Source organism: Bombyx mori, chromosome 6 (assembly GCF_030269925.1).
Source record: "Bombyx mori chromosome 6, ASM3026992v2".
NCBI classification, from domain to species: domain Eukaryota; kingdom Metazoa; phylum Arthropoda; class Insecta; order Lepidoptera; family Bombycidae; genus Bombyx; species Bombyx mori.
The window spans coordinates 3,927,725-3,949,453 of NC_085112.1; the positions used below are offsets into that span (position 1 = coordinate 3,927,725).

At 38.3% G+C, this 21,729-nt stretch overlaps 2 protein-coding genes across 7 annotated transcripts in view; one reads left to right on the forward strand and one right to left on the reverse strand.

Annotated features, from left to right (window-relative positions):
- Nucleotides 1-8,268, reverse strand: part of LOC101738719 (progestin and adipoQ receptor family member 4) — a 56,691-nt gene extending 48,423 nt beyond the window's left edge. The window contains exon 1 of the mRNA XM_021350855.3: nucleotides 7,646-8,268. Within this exon, the coding sequence (XP_021206530.1) occupies nucleotides 7,646-7,973 (328 nt within the window). The 5' untranslated portion in view covers nucleotides 7,974-8,268. The remainder of the gene's footprint in view (nucleotides 1-7,645) is intronic.
- A 6,047-nt stretch (nucleotides 8,269-14,315) lies between these two features.
- LOC101737313 (serine/threonine-protein kinase Doa) overlaps nucleotides 14,316-21,729 on the forward strand; it is a 53,797-nt gene continuing 46,383 nt past the window's right edge. For 3 of the 6 annotated variants that reach the window (XM_062668979.1, XM_062668980.1, XM_012694165.4), the window contains exons 1-3: nucleotides 14,316-14,863; nucleotides 15,473-15,513; nucleotides 17,234-17,373. In XM_062668979.1, coding sequence (XP_062524963.1) covers nucleotides 15,511-15,513; nucleotides 17,234-17,373 — 143 coding nt within the window. In that variant the 5' untranslated portion in view covers nucleotides 14,316-14,863; nucleotides 15,473-15,510. The remainder of the gene's footprint in view (nucleotides 14,864-15,472; nucleotides 15,514-17,233; nucleotides 17,374-21,729) is intronic. The other 3 variants (XM_062668977.1, XM_062668978.1, XM_012694164.4) reach the window with 1 other exon arrangement.

Sequence of the window (21,729 nt, forward strand, 5' to 3'; positions counted from 1 at the left end):
GTTTTCGGGTTCACCATTTAATTTGATTTTTATTTTGTTTTTTCTTAAATTTTTATAATTTACTAATTTTACTAATTTATATCATATTCTGAGTATGTACACACGTACGGAGTCTTCATTCCCGCAAAGAACCAAAGGGAAACGGGGGTGACTGAAAATCAGCGCTGTTCAATTAATCAACATTGAACAGCAATAGCTGAGCCACCTCCTTTTGCCTTTTTCTCTTTTTTTTGCTTTTCTTTTTTTTTGTATTTCATTTTATGATGTGAAAGGCAATAAATGATCTTTATTATTATTATTATTATTATAAATATCGTTTACAAGGAAGCTCTGGCTCAATGAATTCAATGGCTTTTGTTTTGTATGTATGATATTTTTACGAAAATTTGAAAAGAAATTACTAAATACTTATAAAAAATAACAAAAAAAAGAAATAATAGTAACAAAAAATCATTTAAATAATAATATTCAAACTTTCTTTACAATTTTCTTTTGTTAGTAACCTGACGCAAATTGAAGGGTTAATACATGTGTATTATAATTTTTTATTTTGAATTTTTTCTTAAATACCCGAGCGAAGCCGGGGTGGTCCACTAGTAATTTATAAAAAAATATCGATGTACCCGTTCACATCTCTTTAAATATAACAAACAGAGTGCCTATTTTCTTAGTACGCATTTTATGTGGCATTATAATGTAAATATTCGAAGAAGCTTTCAGTCTGACCGGCACCGCACTAGAATAATGCATCCCTTTAGTTATTAGGTCGTGGTAAAATTGGCCCTATTCTTTGAATTATAGAATAACATATACAGAGCTATAATACAAATTGTATAACGAAACAAAAAGTGAAAGATTTAGGTTCATAGAGCCAGGTTACATAAATAGTTAAAAGCTATTTTAAAGGCATACCTAAATATACAGATCTACACATCTTATTCAGGGAGTAATGGTTTAAAGTTCGTAATATGCGCATTTGACCGAATTTCCGGTACTTCCTGAATGACTGTCGATAAATTGGAACCCTGTATTGGATGATAGGGAGCACTTGCTCTACACCGGAAGATTCTATAAATGAAACAATTTGCGACATTGACTTGGCTCACGTCTGTATTTAATAAACGTTCTCACTTGAATCATTTTTACATAGATAAAGTAAAGTAAAACGATTGAATGCGAGGGTTACTTATAATTTGTTTTCCATTTGCATTGTATGGGCAGTTTGTTACAAATGGATGATAAATATTCTGACATAAACAAATAATAAAGTGTTTATTTCTTTAATTAAGTAATATATGTAATGTATTTTTTGAGCTCAGGCCGTTGTTTTAATTTATTTTTTCCTTGGTACATTGCGTCTTCCGTTTCAGTAGTAAAATTTGATAATTGTCATGAACTTTGAAATTAGCATATTATTATGACATATTTGGTGTCTCTATAGAGTAAATGTTAACAAAATTGGTTCAATCCTAAAATAGCGTGGCGTCATCGATGTTCAGCGCATTTAATATACATAAGTTAATTTAAAATTCCGAATGAACACGGATGGCATAGGGAGCTTTGGGCGAGCTTTCATGACCGACGCTGAATTATGCAGGAGGGTACGGAAGCGACGCCGGATTAAATAAGTTAATGCGCAGCTGTTTCCACTTGATGCTTCAATGTCAACCTTATATTTCTTAGAATAAAGATTGATTTTCATAAAAGCTGCCTTTTGAAATCAGAATTCATTTATTATTGTTTATTATTTTCAAAGCATTACAATACTCATCATCATCATCACCAGCCTGTATCTCTCCAAAGCTGGATGTAGGCCTCTCCCATAGGCCGCCACAATGAACGGTCCTCCGCCTTCCACATTCAATCTTCATCTTCAATCTTAAATCACACACTGAATTAAAAAAAATGTTTTTACTCAACACCACAGCTTTAGCTGAAGAATACAAATAGAGTCGAGTAATTGTAACGTTATTTTTAATTTTACAAATGATGACCATTGACTGAGGTCTCTAAAATGACAAATTATAACAAATTGTTGGTTTTTGTTAATTTATAATATGTAACAGCGCGTTAAATAACCTTTATTTGCTATAACTTTACTATAAGGCGTAAACACTGAAGGGAGTTTTCGATGAAAGTTGGTTGTGTAACGTTGGCAAATGGCCAATATACCCCGCCAAATTGATCGTAGCACACCTGTGCTCAAGAAACGAAACCAACAACTTTTTTCACCAATAAAATCAATAATTCGTATATTTTAAACAGAAAAAATACTACTATACGAAATATAACTGAATTGTAATTTAATTCAAGACGATTTAAATCGTTATTTTATAGTATCGAATACCACAAGGTTCTGTGTTTCCATTAGTAAATTAACATTAAAGGTTACGGCATCAAAAGACCATTGAGCGTTGACCTGAAAAGGAACACCTATAGACTATTCGAAGATGGGTGTTACCAATATTACGTTTATTTACCTACAGAATGAAATGTATAAATGAATGAAAAGGTTATACATATATAGCCTTTGGGTAAATATGTACATACTTTCCAATTTAATAATATTTATATGCAGTTATGAATCATTATGATGATGTTTTTTTTCAGATAGGATTTAACATTTTATAGCCCTAAATAGGCAGATGACCATACGGCCCACCTGATGGTGAGTGATTACCGTCACCTATATACCTATACTTCAGCAATGGGCATAACCAAGCCTCTTCCTACCGCTTAATACTCTCCACAAGCCACGTTTGAAGAAGGACATGTCATAGCGCTCGGGAAACACCGTGGAGGGGAGTTCATTCCAAAGCTGGATGGTACGTGGCTAAAAAGATCTCTGGAAATGCATTCCAAAGCTGGATGGTACGTGGCTAAAAAGATCTCTGGAAATGCACTGTGGATGACTGCGGTGGCTCCAGGTAGTATGGATGAACTCTACTCTGGTGGCGGGCGGTGCGATGGTAAAAACGAGATGATGGTATCATCTCGAACAATTGAGCAGTTTTAAAATTATATTTTTTAGGTTTCCGTAACAACGGAACTGCTGACGGCTATTACTTATTTTCATTCATTCGTATTACCAATAACTTTACTTAATCCCTTAATTAAAACAAAACCTTTTTACGATCTAAAGTACTGTTTTGCATATTGAAATCACGCACGGATAGTCACCAATTTTACCTATAAGCAAGCAAGCGATGTATTCCGGCTTAAGATACAACCAAACGTGCCAACTTACAGTGCGTCCTATTTTCCGTTCGTACGTCGTTTGTAGGTCATCATCCTGCCAATTTCAGACGCAATAGCCGTTACACAATAAACACAACTGAGATTTCGACCCCATATCTCAAGGTGGGTAGCAATAATCACGTTGTGATATTTTTCGGCTCCGAAATGAGGGTATAGCCTAAATACATAAAAATGTATTACTTTAAGGTATCGGAATCGAAATATTATTAGCTCTACATTGTTTTATTAAATAGGAGTTGCCATTGCCTTGTTTATAGTCTTCTTCTAATTCAATGTTGGGTGCACCGATTTTTAAACACCGTCGATCACAACAAAACCGTGTCACCTAAGTGATTCTTAGAGAAAGTTCAAGTAATTTTGTTTCGACTGAACCATTATTATGTTAAGGGCATACGGCTCGCTCTATGGGTGGCCTTCATAGCTTATTGACACGCCATGCCGTCGAATACTGATTATCAGTATCACTGATAATTACAACCCACAAACCGAGTGGATGTCTTCGGTATTAATGGAATACACATTAACATTAATGATCGGTTTTTATTGTAAATATATCACTTATTTTTAGAAGTTCCTTTCGCATGAAATTTTGTTTCCAGAAAGAATTAAAATTGTAGAGGTATACGACAAAGGGTTGAAAAAAATTGATATTACTTGGTAGACCGACGGTCCGAATGTTGTTGTACGGAACTCGTATATATGCAAGCTTATCTTGAAAATGTCATAAGGGAGATTCAGGCATCTGTCAAATATCTTATGTTGTATGATGGTTACCCGCCACAAAATTATTTGCAAAATGTTTTGAAACGCCTTTCCAAATTGAGTCTTGGAATGACTTATCTTCTTTTCTCCTTTATTCTGAATTAAAATTTGCTATTGACTTTAAGTATTTGACTTTTGCTTAGCACTTTGGCTTATCTTCATGACATCCGCAGACCGACAGGCCACCATTGACGATCACCAGTCTCAGTTTTGTCAGATTCTGGGGTCGACCGTGGATTGTGAAGAGTAATGGAGCGAAGTGTCAGTTCTAAGCGAAAATCCTGCGATTTTTTCCTAATACTGACAAATACTTTTACAGAACGTATATAAAAAAGAGGAAACATCTCACGCATCGCTTATTTGTATGCACACTTGTGTTCTTCGAAAATTCTTACGGGGTTAAGGCTTGGTCATTAAGAAAGCCGACCGAAAATGTACTTACGCTTTGAGATGCTGTGCTGGAAAAAAATTATAAACATTCCTTGAATGATAGATTTTGCCAATGTACGAAACACTGGTGATAGAACCTTTTGTGAGTCCGCACGGGTTGGTAACACCACCCTGCCTATTTCTGCCGTGAAGCAGTAATGCGTTTTGGTGTAAAGGGCGGGACCGCCGTTGTAACTAGACTGAAACCTTAGAACTCATATGTCATGGTGGGTGGCAGCATTTACGTTGTAAATGTCTATGGGCTCCAGTAACCACTTAACACTAGGTGAGCTGTGAGTTCGTCCACCCATCGAAGCAATAAAAAAAAATCTTGTGAGAACTGAATACTCAGGCGAAATTGTAGGCAATTTATCTCTAATATTTTGGTCATCTTTCCAGGAAAAAGACTGACAACCTATAGAAGCACATGATCAAAAGACAAGATCGGAGAGAGAGGTCCCGTAATGCATTAAACACATATAACAGTAAACAGGCACCAATGGTGCACAATAATTCGTCAGTTGGTACCATTTCACCCTCAGCAATAAGAAAACTAAGTTACATTTATATATTCACATTTAATTATGAAATGGGATGTAAAAAACCAGAGTGGCAGTGAATAATTTTTAAGAGTCTTCAAAACACGATTGAAAGACCTGTGTTTGTAGTATTTTGTAAAATTTACAGCATACGGCCGAAAAATTGTACAAACATAAAGAGAACTATAACAAACAGAGAGTCAAAATTTTAATGTAAGCGCTCTGAAGCTCTGAAGATGCCTTAAGAGTTGTTTGAAAACGTCAAGGTCAATAATTTACGTAAATCATACCTCAGAGGGAGTGTTATCAACAAACTAGTGTTACGTTTTTTGTGAAAAATGTGTACCGAATTCCATCAAAGTTTATCAAAAGACAAAAGACCTTAGAACGTACGGTGGTACAATTTGAAAAATGTACCGTGTACCTTCCAGCAAGCATTTGCTCCCAAAAACTTATTTTAGTTATTTCGGCACGTGCAAGAACTATTCGTTTTATTCATTTCAAATTCCATATTATATGGAATACCGTTTCAACCCAAATAAATTTCAAAACATTTTTGATTTCTATAATTAACGATTAAATATTCTGATCGCATTTCTCAAATGATCGAAATTACGATTTAATGAGCTGGTGGATACGTTTCTTGACATAGTTGACTTGACTACATGCAGGACATACCACGGTCACCAGATGGGTCATGCAATAAATATGCGGATGTCGCGAATTCTTAAGCTCATTGTCGATTATCAAAAAATATTTTTTTTTACAACTGTTCGGGAAAGCTCAAAGTCTAATGTCGATTATCAAAAAATATTTTTTTTTACAACTGTTCGGGAAAGCTCAAAGTGTAAGCTACACTGAACCTACTTTCCTCGTAGTAAAGCAACTAACACTTTGGAAATGAGAAATCTGTAACAGCTATGTTACTACAATTTATTAATGGGTCGTTTACAATACTGACCATTTAAAACGAAAATTATATATGGCTGGCAATATTTTTTTTATTCAAATGAATTTTATTTGAAAAATATGGAATTATGCTTTTAGATTCAGTCATATTTTGTGTATTGATTAGTGTTCTGCTTTCACTACATATCTTTTTCATCAAAATACGATAAAAATAAACGAGTAATTATGGAATAAGAGTTCCGTCGCGGTAGCAATACCGCTTAAACGGCTCACAGCATTATTGGCATTTACTGAGTGAACACTAAAAATGAACGCACGACTCGTTATTGGTTTTAACGTTACCGACATGGTAATTTTGATTCAAAAACTGAATCCCGTAGTCGCCCGAATACTAAAGTCAACAACGGTGAATTAAAGGCGATAGTGGAAACTGACGATGCTCAGTCTACCGCTGAGTAAGCAGCAGCTATCAACGTTAGCATCAAAATAACATTGTTTAATTTACATTAAATTGGAATGGTAATGGAAACTTTGAGGATCAGATGAGGATTTTAAGCCGCATTGTCACTTGCGAATTGCGATTAAAAATGGATTTATCTTTATAATCATAAGCGGTTATATCATATTGGTAAGACTCTGGTTCAGCACCTGGGCAAAGTCCCAAACGAAAAAATTACGTCTAAAGGGTCTACGTTTGGTGATTTATGGCATAACTCATTCTGATTTTTAACAAATGACTCCAGGTTCACTGCAAATGTGTACTGTGAGGAGCTGGATACAAAGATGGAGAAGTTCCCGAATCTCCGGTCAGCCTTAGTTAATCGCTCGTCTCCGCTGTTCCTACAGGACCGCTACACGAGTTAGGGTTGGAAGTTTTGCGCCATGTACCGTACTAACCAGATCTTGCTCCGACAAACTTCTACATTCTCCTAAGACGAGACAACTTCTTGGCAAAAATTCAATACCTGAGGGGTAGTACAAAATGCCTTTGAAGAGTTTATTGGCTACCGTACACCCGACTTCTTTAAGAAGGGTATTGAACAATTACGCTGGCAGAGATGTATCAAAAGATGATTCTAACTTTATGTATACTAAATAGTTTGGTAAGTAAAGACCTAATATTATGAATATGCTGTTTTCAAGAACAAACTAAGAAAGACCCTTCAAAATGTTGGAGCATGTTCGAGTTGTGACGTATATATTATTATATTATACAACGCATCATTATTATTTTTGAAGAAAATGTTATCAATTAGTATTGAATTAGTTACTGGTAATTTTAGTTTCATTTTTTTTTAAATATCGTCGGTAACGGACTAACTTACAAATTTTCCCGAACGTAAGTTACTGTCTCTCATCATCATCAGTAACGCCAGGGGCATAGCCAAACCGTTTCCCATCGCCAAAGACTCATAAAGAACCCCAAAATACACTCTTTTATAAGGTAAAATAAACAACACAGTGAAATGTAAATCCAAAATACATAATTATGTAAGTTGTTTAACACAAATAAGTTTGTAAGTATATTTGTGGTCCGGAATCTTGTTATGTTTACCTTTGACTTCAAATGAGTGTAATTATTGCATTTATTACAATATATTTTATACCCGTTTTGAAACATAAGATACCAAGGGACGAAAGTTTTGGGCAAGTGTTTTCCCAGCCCTTAACAAATAAGACAGACATGCCCCACCTTCGTTTTGTTTCAATAACGAGCGGATCTTTGGATACATAACTAATAAAATTACCATGAGTAAGTATGTTGATAGTCTCGTTGTGGAAATAGAAGAGGCTTCGAATGCAGTCTGTCCAGCCTTGTAGTGGTCGATAGCCAGTAAGAACATACGGGTTGAACTGAAGGTGTTGCGGCATGTCCCGCCAGTGCAATAACTCTACACCGCAGCTGGTTCCAGTGTCCCTTTCTTTAGTTTCATTCCTTTTATCATCATTCTCATGAAAGTCTTTGATGTTTAGGTTTGACCGATCCTTCTCCAGATCATCGCTATGTCGTTCTAACGACTTTTTTCTCTTCTTAGGGCCCTTACCGTTTATTTCTTGAATTGACATATCGTACATTTTAGTAAAAGATTCAGATAAACCTTGCTCTCATAACCTAGCAACGTCGATAAGTTTACGACGCTGAACAAGGGGATGCTGCGGCGTGGTCCAGTTCGTAGAATCACCTTCCCGCATAACCATGCAAAGCAATGCTTTTAATTGGTAATAAAATCACGGTAGCAGCTTTTGAAAGATCATGGATAAGGTTTATTGTTCTTAGTTTAATGGTGTTCTGTGAAGCCGGATGTAGTGGCGGTCGCGGCGAGGCCGGGAGCGGGTCGGCGCGTGGTTGCGGCCGCGGAAGCGCGCGACTGGCCGGGCGGGCGCTACCACACGGCACCGTAGCGCGCCTCGCACCCCTGCCCCTTACGATTTTGCGCACTGCGCAAACCCAATCAGCTGATTCCCGCCAGGACATTATATTTCCTCTAGCCCTTTTTGTGAAGACGATATTTTCAATAATCTTGCATTGTGGTAGCTAATATTATTGGTGTGCGACTAATTCGTGTACCAAAAATATTTATATCTTAATTCATAAGGATTTTAGCATTTTAAGGATTAATTTCAAAAGACACGTGATTACTAATATTATCTGTTATGAATGAGCTTTAAGAAATAATGCAGTTAACTATTTATTTTGCATAGATACTTACTATTAATCGATAGTGAGACTAGAATAATATTTATTAAAATCAGCGTTTTCAACTGAGAGTTTGAGTAGTCAAAGTCGGGTCTGTGGCAAAAACCCCTCCGTCACTGGCCCTCGCGACTAGGGGGTCAAGACAGAGTATAAAATTAGAGGGGGTCATCTAACACTGGCTTATATAAATAAGCGCCATGGCCTGCCGAGAAAATCATTGTTTTTACCAGTCCTTAAACCGATATAAAAAGTACACTAAGCACTGATATGGAAAGTGAAAGTCCTCCTCACAAGAACCGTGACATGTCGGTGAAAGATCAGTCCTTCTGCACCGCAGGCACTCCCGGGAAATGTAAGACTCACCAAAAGTCGAGCGTTGCCTTTCATCACCCTTCACCGTGACGAATCGTAACCCTTAAACATATATCCTATATCATAAATCTACAACAGTTTTATAATTTTGAGATATTTATCTATCTTGTAATACATATTGAAGTCGTCGTGGCCTAAGGGTAAGACGTCCGGTGCATTCGTGTTGAGCGATGCACCTGTATTCGAATCCCACGTGGATACCTATTTTTCTAATTAAATTCGTACTCAACAAATGTTCACGATTGACTTCCACGGTGAAGGAATACGAATTAATTCTCTCGTAGTCGTGTCGATTAAATTTACAAAACGATTTTGATATTCTTCAAATTATATCAAAAATAATCTCCAGAAAAATGGTTAACTAAGCTCTATAACTATGGCTATCGTGTTGCTGGATCGTTATACTTAAATGAGCCTAAAAATAATTTAACAAATACCAACATTTTTCTTTACGTTTTCTAATTTCAATTAATACTAGACGGCTTTTTATTTTTTTATTGCTTAGATGAGTGGACGAGCTCACAGCCCACCTGGTGTTAAGTGGTTACTGGAGCCCATAGACATCTACAACGTAAATGCGCCACCCACCTTGAGATATAAGTTCTAAGGTCTCAATTATAGTTACAACGGCTGCCCCACCCTTCAAACCGAAACGCATTACTGCTTCACGGCAGAAATAGGCAGGGTGGTGGTACCTACCCGTGCGGACTCACAAGAGGTCCTACCACCAGTAATTACGCAAATTATAATTTTGCAGGTTTCATTTTTATTACACGATGTTATTCCTTCACCGTGGAAATCAATCGTGAACATTTGTTGACTACGTATTTCATTAGAAAAATTGGTACCCGCCTGCGGGATTCGAACACCGGTGCATCGCTCAACACGAATGCACCGGACGTCTTATCCGTTAGGCCACGACGGCTTAAGTTCTTCTAGTTCTTTTTTTCAACATGGCCATTGGCTCCAAGCGATGCCATTAGTGTAAGTCGCGTTTATACAATTTAAAATACAGTCAAACCTGGGTAAGTGAGAACTGGATAAGTAAGAAAACTCTATAAGTGAGAGTAATAGCAAGGACCCGTCATTTTAAGCTCCCAAAACCTCTATTAGCGAGAAACAGAAACCTCTGTAAGAGAGAGTCGTTTTTTCCTCATGGACCTCCGTAAGTGAGACTGCTACCTATCTATATCTCTATAAGCGACAGCCGAGCTTTATTTATGTTATTTAGGAGGAACAAATGACAAAACAAATTACAAATTTAACATCTGCTATTTTATGACTCATTTTTAACTTTCGTTGAACTTCTTATCATTGTTTTTGTATTGTTTTCTCGTGAATATTGAACCTATTCTATTTCGTGGAACTAAATAACGTTGTTATTTTATCGTATTCTTTTATCGCATTATTTTCGAATGGACACGTGTGCCTGTGTACCGTCCTGTTTGTCGGACTTACTCAGTTTATCGTTAATCAATTGCGAAGGAAAGTTCTGTTCTGCATCATGTAAAAACGGAAAATTAAAGTACTGTCATTAAAGTCATAAACTTAAAATAGTGAATGCATTTGAATGCGGAAAATCGCGAATTGAAATTCAGAGGGAGCATTAGCGAGAAACTCGGGTTAGTGAGAAACCTCTATAAGCGAGAATGAGATTGTGCTCCCTTGAACTCTCGCTTATCCAGGTTTGACTGTAAATGTTTTCAATGAAAATTGTAGGAGAGTAAAATGTTGATTTACTTGAAATTGTAATAGATTGGGATCAAATTGAACGAAGTGCAAAGAAACGCGATAAAACATTATTATATAATGTCCCTGTAAAATGATGGTAGCGTACTTAGACTTCAGTAGGCTTTTAACGGGAAGCTGTGAAGCCACATCCAGTAACTTTATTTCATTTTCCAACACGTATGCAACAACAACAGTCCATTGTTACATGTCTCAACCAGAAGAAACAATAAATTAACAAATAAAACATTTCTTATTATTATTGCCTAAGCAGGCAGACGAGCATACGACCGACTTGATGCTAAGTGGTTACCGTCCCTGGCCGTGGGGGTAGCGAAGCTGCTGCAACGGCCGCAACGCACTATCGCGGTCAGGGTCATCCGTGGTTATCGCACCATCTCTTTCGAGGCGGCGTGTGTACTGGCTGGGACGCCGCCTTGGGTCCTGGAGGCGGAGGCGCTCGCTGCTGACTATCAGTGGCGGGCTGACCTTCGTATCCGGGGCGTGGCACGTCCCAGCCCCAGTGTGGTCAGAGCGCGAAGGGCCCAATCTCGGCGGTCCGTGCTGGAGGCATGGTCCAGACGGCTGGCCGATCCTTCGGCTGGTCGTAGGACCGTCGAGGCGATTCGCCCGGTCCTTGTGGATTGGGTGAATCGTGACAGAGGACGCCTCACTTTCCGGCTCACGCAGGTGCTCACTGGGCATGGTTGCTTCGGTGAGTTCCTGCACCGGATCGGAGCCGAGCCGACGGCAGAGTGCCACCATTGTGGTTGCGGCTTGGACACGGCGGAGCACACGCTCGTCGCCTGCCCCGCATGGGAGGGGTGGCGCCGTGTCCTCGTCGCAAAAATAGGAAACGACTTGTCGTTGCCGAGTGTTGTGGCATCGATGCTCGGCGACGACGAGTCGTGGAAGGCGATGCTCGACTTCTGCGAGTGCACCATCTCGCAGAAGGAGGCGGCGGGGCGCGTGAGAGACGCACAGGCCCGCCGCCGTCGAGCGGGGGCCAGGGAGGCGGATCTCGCCCAAGCCCTGGCCCTCTAAGTGTTTCGGGTCCCCTTCATATGTCGGTCTGGGGACAGGCGAAGGGGGCCTAAGAAGACGACGTGCAAGCTGCTCTGCACGCGTTTTACGCAAGAGCATCCGGGTGATGGAAGGCCGGCTATCCTCGACCCACGCTGGTTCTGACCCAGCGGGGTATTCCGTAGGATAGACCATTCTAACCGGCGCCATCTAGGCGGGCTCTGGATAGCCTGCCGACCGAGAGGGCTGGTGGTCGTGGCGCCGACGACCGCCGGTCCGGCGTCTCGAGGGGGAGGGTGATGGGAGAGATGTGCTCCGCACTAAACGCTTCACTTTCCCCCCTTTGCCTTTTCATGGGTTCTGTCTCATGCGAGGTTCGGACGCGGGTTGTTGAGCGACAGGAGGTTTTAGTCAGTTCGACTCCGACATGCCCCGCCTTCCATCCCCAGGGGAGGGCGGAAGTCCGGCGATTTCCTCCTGACCAAAAAAAAAAAAAAAAAAGTGGTTACCGTCGCTCATGTACGTCAGCAATGCCAGGGGTAGAGTCAAGCCACTGCCTACCGCACAAGCCTCGTTTCAAGAAGGACATGTCAAAGCGCTCAGGAAACACCGTGAAGGGGAGCTCATTCCAAAGTCGGATGGTACGTGGCAAAAATGATCTCTGGAAACGCACCATGGATGAACGCAGTGGCTTCAGGTAGTATGGACGGACTCTACTCCGGTGGCGGGCGGTGCGATGGTAAATACGAGATGATGGTATCATCTCAAAAAATTCCTCAGAGCACTCCCCATGAAAGATACGGTACAAAATACAAAGAGAACCGAAGTCCTTTCGCAGACCCAGAGGTTCCAACCGATCCGTGAGAATGGGATTATCGACAGTCCAAACGGCTCTCTTCTGTATGAAGTCAAATGGAAGTAGCTGGTATTTGGGAGCCCCGGCCCAGAGATGGGAACAGTACTCCACGCGAGGCTGGACCTGTGCTTTGTAAAGCAAATGTCTTTGTCCAGGCGTGAAGTACCGCTTCGCTCTGTTGAGGACTCCCGGCATTTTTGAGGCCAACTTGGCTTTGCCCTCCAAATTGGACATCGCTCGAAATGTCTACCCCAAGTATACCATTACTCTTGGAAGGTTGCAGGGTAACTCCTTGGAATTGCGGCACCATGGCAAAGGGGTACTTTTTCGCAGTGAACGCGCAAACTTGTGCCTTTAACCTGTGAACCTAGTTCAATTCAACCCACTCGGAGACTCGCTCCAGAGAGCTCTCCACTTCAGACACAAGCTTAGATCGTCTCTCCTGTACCACGATCCGAGAAAGACTCTGATGGCCGATATATCGCGCATCCCCGTATTGTCATCCGCATAGCAATGCATGCCATCAATGGATAGCATGTCCTTGATATACAGGATGAAAACCGTGGGGGAGAGCACCGAACCCTGTTGAACGCCAGCGTTAATGGTCGTGGTATCGGAGCAACAACCGTCTATAACGACAGTGATGCTCCGACCATCCAAAAAGCTAGCGATCCACCTGCAGAGCCCCTCGGGGAATCCGTAAGATAGTAGCTTCGACAGAAGTGCCCTATGCCAGACCAAGGACCACAGTAAGAGCCTCGCCTTTGCTCTCCAAGGCTTCGGCCCACCTGTGATTAAGGTAACTCCAATTTTTTTTCTTATATTTTTTACATTATGGTAATGCACTTATCGCGATGCCAATGTTGCCAGCATTGAGCTTATTATATATTTAATTATTGAATCTCAAAAAAAAACTTTTTTTGATTAAGAAATACAGTGGAATTAAATGAACTTTTTTAAATGAAATGGTGATTGGCATTGACTGAAGAATATGATTTGTGATTTAAACTTTTTTACAGAAAATTTTTGCTAATTAAAAACGATTGAATTTCTTTTTAATATTCCTTAAACTTATGTTTTAATGAATATAAAATGTCATCGCTATTAAAGATGTCAACAAGACAGATTGGAAACGTCAGGTCTCAAAATTTTTTATCTATGAGATATCGTATGAAGAATCTATCTGGACTTATAGGCGGGAACGCGAGGAGTGAAGTTGTGTGATTTATTTTATTTTGTCTATTTAGTTTTTCTTCCGGTTTAAATGTGTAATAATGGTGGTTTATTAACTGTTTAACATCTGTGAAAGTGCACAAATGTGGGAAAATGAAACAAAGCCGCTGGACGTAACTTCTCGGGATCCTCCAAAAAGTTCACTGAAAAAATCTTAGTAAATGACCACCATTTTACTGAGATTTAAATTTATCTCAGTTGATTGCTTCAAATTAATCATCTTCATTTCATTTCATTTTACTTCATATTATCATTTTTCATATAAACGAATATAAATTAAGACTTGACTTAAAGGTCTTAGCTACCAGGTCAAAAAAACCCTTAAAAAATACCAACAGACTGGACTTTTGGCGGGAATGCGAGGAGTGAAGTTATGTGATTATATTATCTATTTAGTATTTCTTCAGGTTTAAATGTGTAATAACAGTAGTTTATTAACTGTTTAATATCTGCCAAAATGCACAAATGTGGGAAAATAAACAATGCCGCTGCACGTAGCTTCTCGGCATCATCCAAAAGGTCCACTGAAAAAATCTCAGTAAATGACCACCATTTTGAGATTATATTTCATCCCATATAATCTCATTTAATTTCACTCCATATTATAATTTTTCATAACATAAAATAATACATGACTTAAAGGTCTTAGTTACCAGGTCATAAAATCCCTTAAAAAAACCACCATACTGTGATTCTGAATTACTGTATAACTAAACTTTTTAAAGGGTAAATCTTAATCACCCAGTTTTTTTTTAAGAAGCAGAATTTATTTTTGAACCATTTTGTAATTTTTTTAAGTTAAGAATATTATTCAATCATTTATAACAGCCACTTTGATTTTGATACACTATAATTTGAAATACGTATGTTGACGCCATTGCTATCTGTCAAAAACAGCGATCAACGATCCAACCCGCTTGTCTCGGTTTCGGATCGATGTTCGGCCCTTTACTGCGACGAAGTATACTTCAAGGTTCAGCATCACGAACTTGGAATTGTTTAACAAATTTTACTCAACTACTTTGGTGTAAATTAAAACATTTACGTGAAATCAGGGTAAGTTAAAACTTTAGTCAACATAAATGTCACATCAGTGCCTAGGGCTCCACTGGAGTCACGGAGAAACCAACATGGCGTCCTCATGTAAATAACTTATGACATTTGATGCATTGGCCACATGAATCGCAATTATTAGTTAAAAACATCGTTTATTTGAAGCCACACTAACTGATAAGAGTGACGATAATTTCAACAACATTTAAGTTTATTGTTTAGTGCTGAATTCAAATTAAAAAGAATCGATTGTCTTCAAACATTAAACTGGTATATTTTGCATTTCTCTACTTAGAAACTTGATGTTCAATAGATAAATTGAACATGCTAGAAACAGGCATGGAGACGACGCAGCTTGCATGCCACATCAACGCTACCATATTAAGTTACCACACATTTCTTATTTGGTTCATATAATATTCACAAAGCAGATAAAATTTTATTTCATTTATTTCAAATGCAATCTTATGAAATGGCCATAAATGCATCACTAAATTGATGAATTAGTGTTTTAAAAATAGTACTATGAAATTGCAATACTGCATGTTGGTTTGCACTCTCATGAACCCTTGACTAGTTTTGTCAATGGTCTAAAAGATTTATGTTTTTCAGCTTAAACTGCTTGGATACGAGTTTTGATATCCTTGTTAATGGTAAGTGGAGGTACATCTTGTACTTTCCTTATAATGTGACTGTCAAAAACATTTTATTAGATACAAGATTTGTTATTGAAAATAATAAGGTTAATGAACAAAGATCTCTTTAAAATTTAATTTCTTTGAGAACAGGAAGTATAGTAAATCTTGGCCAGGTTTTTTTAGAAAATAAAACATAAGTTTCCACACACAAGATCATTTATTTCTTACTGACATTAAGTTATCATCTACTCTTGTATGGTTGATTACTTAAGTGTTTTATTTTATAGGTCAAGTTCCAATTTTACAAATATACCATATTAATGCCCTTTAGTATACATCTACATAGTAACAAATAAGATATGTATCTATTTTCTATATAGTTTCATCACTATTAGCTTTATTCTTGTCTATACACATTAGCCTAAAAGTAACAATGCTATTTAAACACAGACAGAAAATTGGATCATAAGATTTTGTTGAAAACAATATTTTTGACAGTCATATTTTTCAGCATGAACTATATGGAATGGCTTGCTTATTGCATAACAAATGCGTTTCATTATAACAAATAAACTCTGAATATATTATGTCAAGAAAATCTAAAAAGGACATCTAAAGACATAAGAAGAATACTACTGAAATTTATTCATCTATCATTATTTTGTATTAATTATAATTTTCGTCAAACAGTATTTCAGTTCATATTTTTAGTTATTAAATAGTCATCAAAATTTTGTTAAAAAGTTAATTTACATCAGGGGTTCCCAAACTTATTTTGTCACTGCCCACTTTGAGAATAAATTCATTTTTAGCACCCCCATTTTTCATCTACTGAAAAACCACTATAGTGAGAGCTCAGTTAAGAGTAAAGGTCCTCCTGAATGACATTATAAATCACCTCCCAAGCCTCTATAGACAACGTCCCCATTCTTTTTCTGGGTCTCTGACCGCCCCCCTTTAGGCCTGCAGCGCCCACAAGGGGGCGTTATCGCTTACTTTGGGAAAGACTGATTTACATGGTAATTTAAAAAAAATTATAAAAATCTGAATGATACTTTTCATGACCAATACAATCAAGAATCAATACATTTCATGACCAAACCTTTTTATAGACTAGTAAATGGTGGATTAAAAATTGGAAATTACTTCTTAAATTGTTCATCTGAACCATCATATTCAAGTTTCATTTAACAATAATAAATTTGTGGTATACCAAATATGGGGTAAAAATTTGTATTGATTAAATAACACAGCTGTATTAATGTTTCCATTCTTTGACCTTGAATGCTTTAGTCAATGCTGATTGGATTAAAAATAATGTACTGAACATGACATTTTAAACTTCATGTTTTTAATTTCTATGCAAAAACACAAAAAATTATTCATTGAATTTTAATAATGTTTTTAATTGGATGTCATATTTGTTGTTAGTTATGTTTTGACTTACAACAATATAAATGTCCAAAAAGCAAAAGCAAATCTATGGTGCATTGTTACATTTCCTCATTTATCCAATTCCAAGCAATGTTACTATTTTGAGTAATCTTGAGCTTTTGCCCCGCAACAACCGTTCCTTGAATAGGTTGAAGCTTTTTCAGCAATATTATATAATTCAATTACCATGGAATTTCTATATTATATGTTATATTCAAATATAAATGCTAACAATGCTTGCAAAACAGGGTTTTAGTTTTTCATTTTCATCATTCTATTTATTATATTCTTCTATCTACAGATGCCCCGCACACGTAGGAAGCATTATTCTTCACATTCACAATCCAGATCAAGATCCTATGAAGCAAAACGTCGTCGTCTTGATGATGGATCAGCAGAGGGAACCTACAGGAAACGCAGCCGTAGCAGAGATCGTGACAGGTAAGCTAAATAGACATTATTTTATCATATTGAAACCATTCAAGAAAATTAAATCGCCTAATGAAACATTCAAATTGAGTTAAACGCCATCTATTGGCCTTTCGTGGACTTCTGTGAGACAGCTGCCAATGATTTTGAATGTATGATACTAGATGGCGCTGGCGGATAAAAATCTTATTTTTTACAATAATACCCATGAATGCAGTTATAGTATTTCGAGATTTGCGAGGGCATCAATATTTTTAATGGTTTCTACTCTAACAACTGACGGCACTGATTTGACCGCCGAAACGAAAGGTCTGATAGGTGAAAAGAGTGCGGCAAGGTCATAGAGCGTGTTTTTGAGAATTTTTTCTTTTTTCTATGCCTCAGAAGAATGGACGGAGCTGGCGCCCCACTTGGTCTTAAGTGATTACCGTACCCTATAGACGGCAACAACGTAAATACCGCCACCGACCTTGAGACATGAGTTATAGTCTCAGTTATTACAGGATAACCCATCAAACCGAATCGAATTACTGCTACACAACATAAATAGGCGGGGTCATGGTAAATGGATAGGGTAGTTACCAGTGCGGACTCACAGGATGTCCTACCAACAGTAAGCAAATCATAATTTTTGCGAGTTAGATTTTTATTAATTAATGTTATTCCTTCACAGTGGAAGTCAATCGTAAAAGTACGTATTTAATTAGAAAAGTCGCATCGCTTGATATGAATGCACCGGGCGCGTCTTTCCTTTAGGCCACGACGACTTTAAATGTAATATACGCTCACCCAATGCCAACAATGACATAATTTTCAGTAAATACTTAACCCATAGCCCCCTTAACGTAGCCCACTGAGTTTCTCGTCGGATTTTCTCAGTAGGTCGCGTTTTCGATCCGGTGGTAGATTCTGCAAAGTACTGCTCTTGCTAGGACCAGTGCTAGCAACACGTCCGGTTTGAGCCCCGAGAGCTCACCTACATGTTAGGATAAAGGTGAAATAGCCTCTAAGCGCTATCAGCATAGGTAGTAGAAAAAAAAGTAGGTATATGTATATATATATAAATATACTAGTTTTTATATATTGTCCTAATTACATTATCTATCAACATAAATGTTTGTTGTAATTGCTGTAGTTTCCAATACATTGTCCATTTAGTTTTGAATAGGCTTCCTTATATAATATTAAATGGGGAAATACCTATGACATAAAATATAAATGTAATGTTTTATTACATAAATTGGAAGAGAAATCAATTATACTTGAAATTTTAAATAATTTAATAACTAAAAGTAAACCTTAGTCAAACTCAAAGGTTATTTTTTTATATAAAAAATACTACTTACATATAATTAGTTAATAATAGGTTATCCTAATAAATATCTTTGGCTGGTCGTAGGACCGTTGAGGCGGTTCGCCCGGTCCTTGTGGATTGGGTGAATCGTGACAGGACGCCTCACTTTCCGGCTCACGCAGGTGCTCACTGGGCATGGTTGTTTCGGTGAGTTCCTGCACCGGATCAGAGCCGAGCCGACGGCAGAGTGCCACCATTGTGGTTGCGACTTGGACACGGCAAAGAATACGCTCGTCGCCTGCCCCGCATGGCAGGGGTGGCGCCGTGTCCTCGTCGCAAAAATAGGAAACGACTTTTCGTTGACGGGTGTTTGTGGCATCGATGCTCGGCGACGACGAGTCGTGGAGGGCGATACTCGACTTCTGCGAGTGCACCATCTCGCAGAAGGAGGCGGCGGGGCGCGTGAAAGACGCATAATTCCGCGGCCGTCGAGCGGGGGCCAGGGAGGCGGATCTCGCCCAAGCCCTGGCCCTCTTAAGTGTTTCGGGTCCCCCTCACATGCGGGTCATGGGACCGGCAAGGGGGACCTAAGAAGACGACGTGCAAGCTGCTCTGCACGCGTTTTACGCAAGAGCATTCGGGTGATGGAAGGCCGGCTATCTTCAACCCACGCTGGTTCTGGCCCAGCGGGGTATTCCGTAGGATAACTCACTCTAACCGGCGCCATCTAGGCGGGCTTCGGATAGCCTGCCGACCGAGAGGGCTGATGGTCGTGGCGCCGACGACCGCCGGTCCGACGTCCCGAGGGGGAGGGTGATGGGAGAGATGTACTCCGCACTAAACTCTTCACTTTCCCCCCTTTGCTTTTTCATGAATTCTGTCTCATGCGAGGTTTGGACGTTGGTTGTTGAGCGACAGGAGGTTTTAGTCAGTTCGACTCTGACATGCCCCGCCGTCCATCCCCAGTGGAGGGCGGAAGTCCGGCGATTTCGTCCTGACAAAAAAAAATCCTAATAAATATAATATTTCATAATTAGGACACCTACTAGTGACTAATGTGCATGTTAGTTTTATTGGAAGCGAAATATTGTATGCACATAATGGTACAAAAATACAGTTTTATTGTTTTCTCAAACACTGACATTGTTTTGCAAATATTGTTTTAATGAAAATGATACCATGACTTAACACACATAGTGTGTTTGAAAACACGGTAACTGTATTCGAATAAGCTCGAATAACTGTATTTGCAAATTATAGCCTGAGAAGAGATGAGGTCATAAGTCATCCAGGTGGTTGTGCTCGGTGGTATAAAAGACCTTTCGGAGTCTTTATGATGATTATTAAATCAAATTTTATGTTTATCAAAAAACAATTTAATTTATTTCTTTGGTCTAAATTCGCAATATTAAAGTTTATTATCATACCCGATATATTGGATGGAACCATTCACGATAACAGGTGGAGATATCTGATCCGACGAAATAAACTACTGTACTGTTTATTGTTATAGTCACTTTCGTTACATCGAGTTAGATATTTCCGTGAAGGTACCATATATACCTAGTACGGTCACTAGAGCCCATAGACTACAACGTGAAAAACGCTCACCTTAATTAGAAAAACTAGTGTTTTTCTTGAATGCATCGATAGCGAAATACAAATTCCTAAAACAAAACTTTCAATCATTTCCAGTAGTGTTGAATTTCAATTTCAGCCGATGAATGTAGTATTCGAGTTAATAAATTCAATGCAATTGGGACTTTGACTTCACGACTAAGGACGCTTAGCGGCATTCACGTCGTGATGCCTATGGGCTACGGTATTTAAAGGGGTCATCACCATTCATCTTCCCGATTACTTTTAAAGAATGAAAATATATTAAGTATAATATATACGCCATTTGTTTTACCTTTCATAGGTTTACACTGCTTCGAAAAGGGTTTCTTGCTTAAAAAACGAGTTACTTTTTTCATAATGCAACGTCATATTAACTCGCTAGCCTTGAACATGTGCCGCTTCGTGGGAACGCACTTGACTTTTTTCTCCATTTGGTTTGCTTACATTGACATTCGTATTGATTCAAATAATTTAATGGTTATTTATATTTTTAACCCAATTTCACTTGCGAAAAATCGTTTTTACAACAATAAACGATGACGGTTGCGCTAACCGTACAAAAAATGGCCGCCAAAACATATTAGTGAAAAAAAAAACAGATAACGGTTAATAATGTTGAGACCTTGCGTTATAAATTAGTTTGTATCCATACGTTTGTATTTTACATTAAAGTTATTTCGTGAAATTGAGTTCAAGTTTATCAATTGATGTTTGAATTTTTTTTTATTTACACTCAAGGATTGCTTTGTATTCAAGCTTATAGTACAAATTCAATATGCAACGTGCTTAGTACTGTGGCTTGAAACAAGCATTGCGAAAGAATCCAGTTTTGTCGTTGCATTCCCTAGAGACAAGTTGCATTTGTCTGGTACTATCTGTGTACTTTAAATAATGTCAGCATTGCTTGCCTTCCAAAGGTTTAATTGTTATTACAGCCATTTATAGATGCTTACGTTTTAATAAGATTTTATTCTAGATTCACCATGATATTGGATCGAGACCATAGTAACGCACGTTTAGCGCTGTAGGACACGTCTTTATTACGTACACGTTACGATTGAACAGGAATTTCCAAACGTAATTAATGTGTAATTAGTTACTTGCACAATTTTTCAATATGTATTATTCTAGTATTCTTAGCGGTAAGAGGATCCTTTCTAGAATCTCTCAAATGTAGTCAATGGACACTAAATATTTTATATTAAAGATTTGAAACATTTGGTCTTAATCTCAATTACTTTGTGTAAAATCTGTCATTTCTCACTGGAATACTGGATTGTTTCTCGGCATAAATAGGTAGGATTTTCGATAACTACGTGCGCTACTTCCTACCAGAGAAATAGGTTATACCTTTCCAATAATTAGTTCATTATCAGTCAGCACAAACAATTGATATTATACTAAGGAATAAACGCATTATATTTCTATTACCCTCATTAGGGTTAAATGTGTCA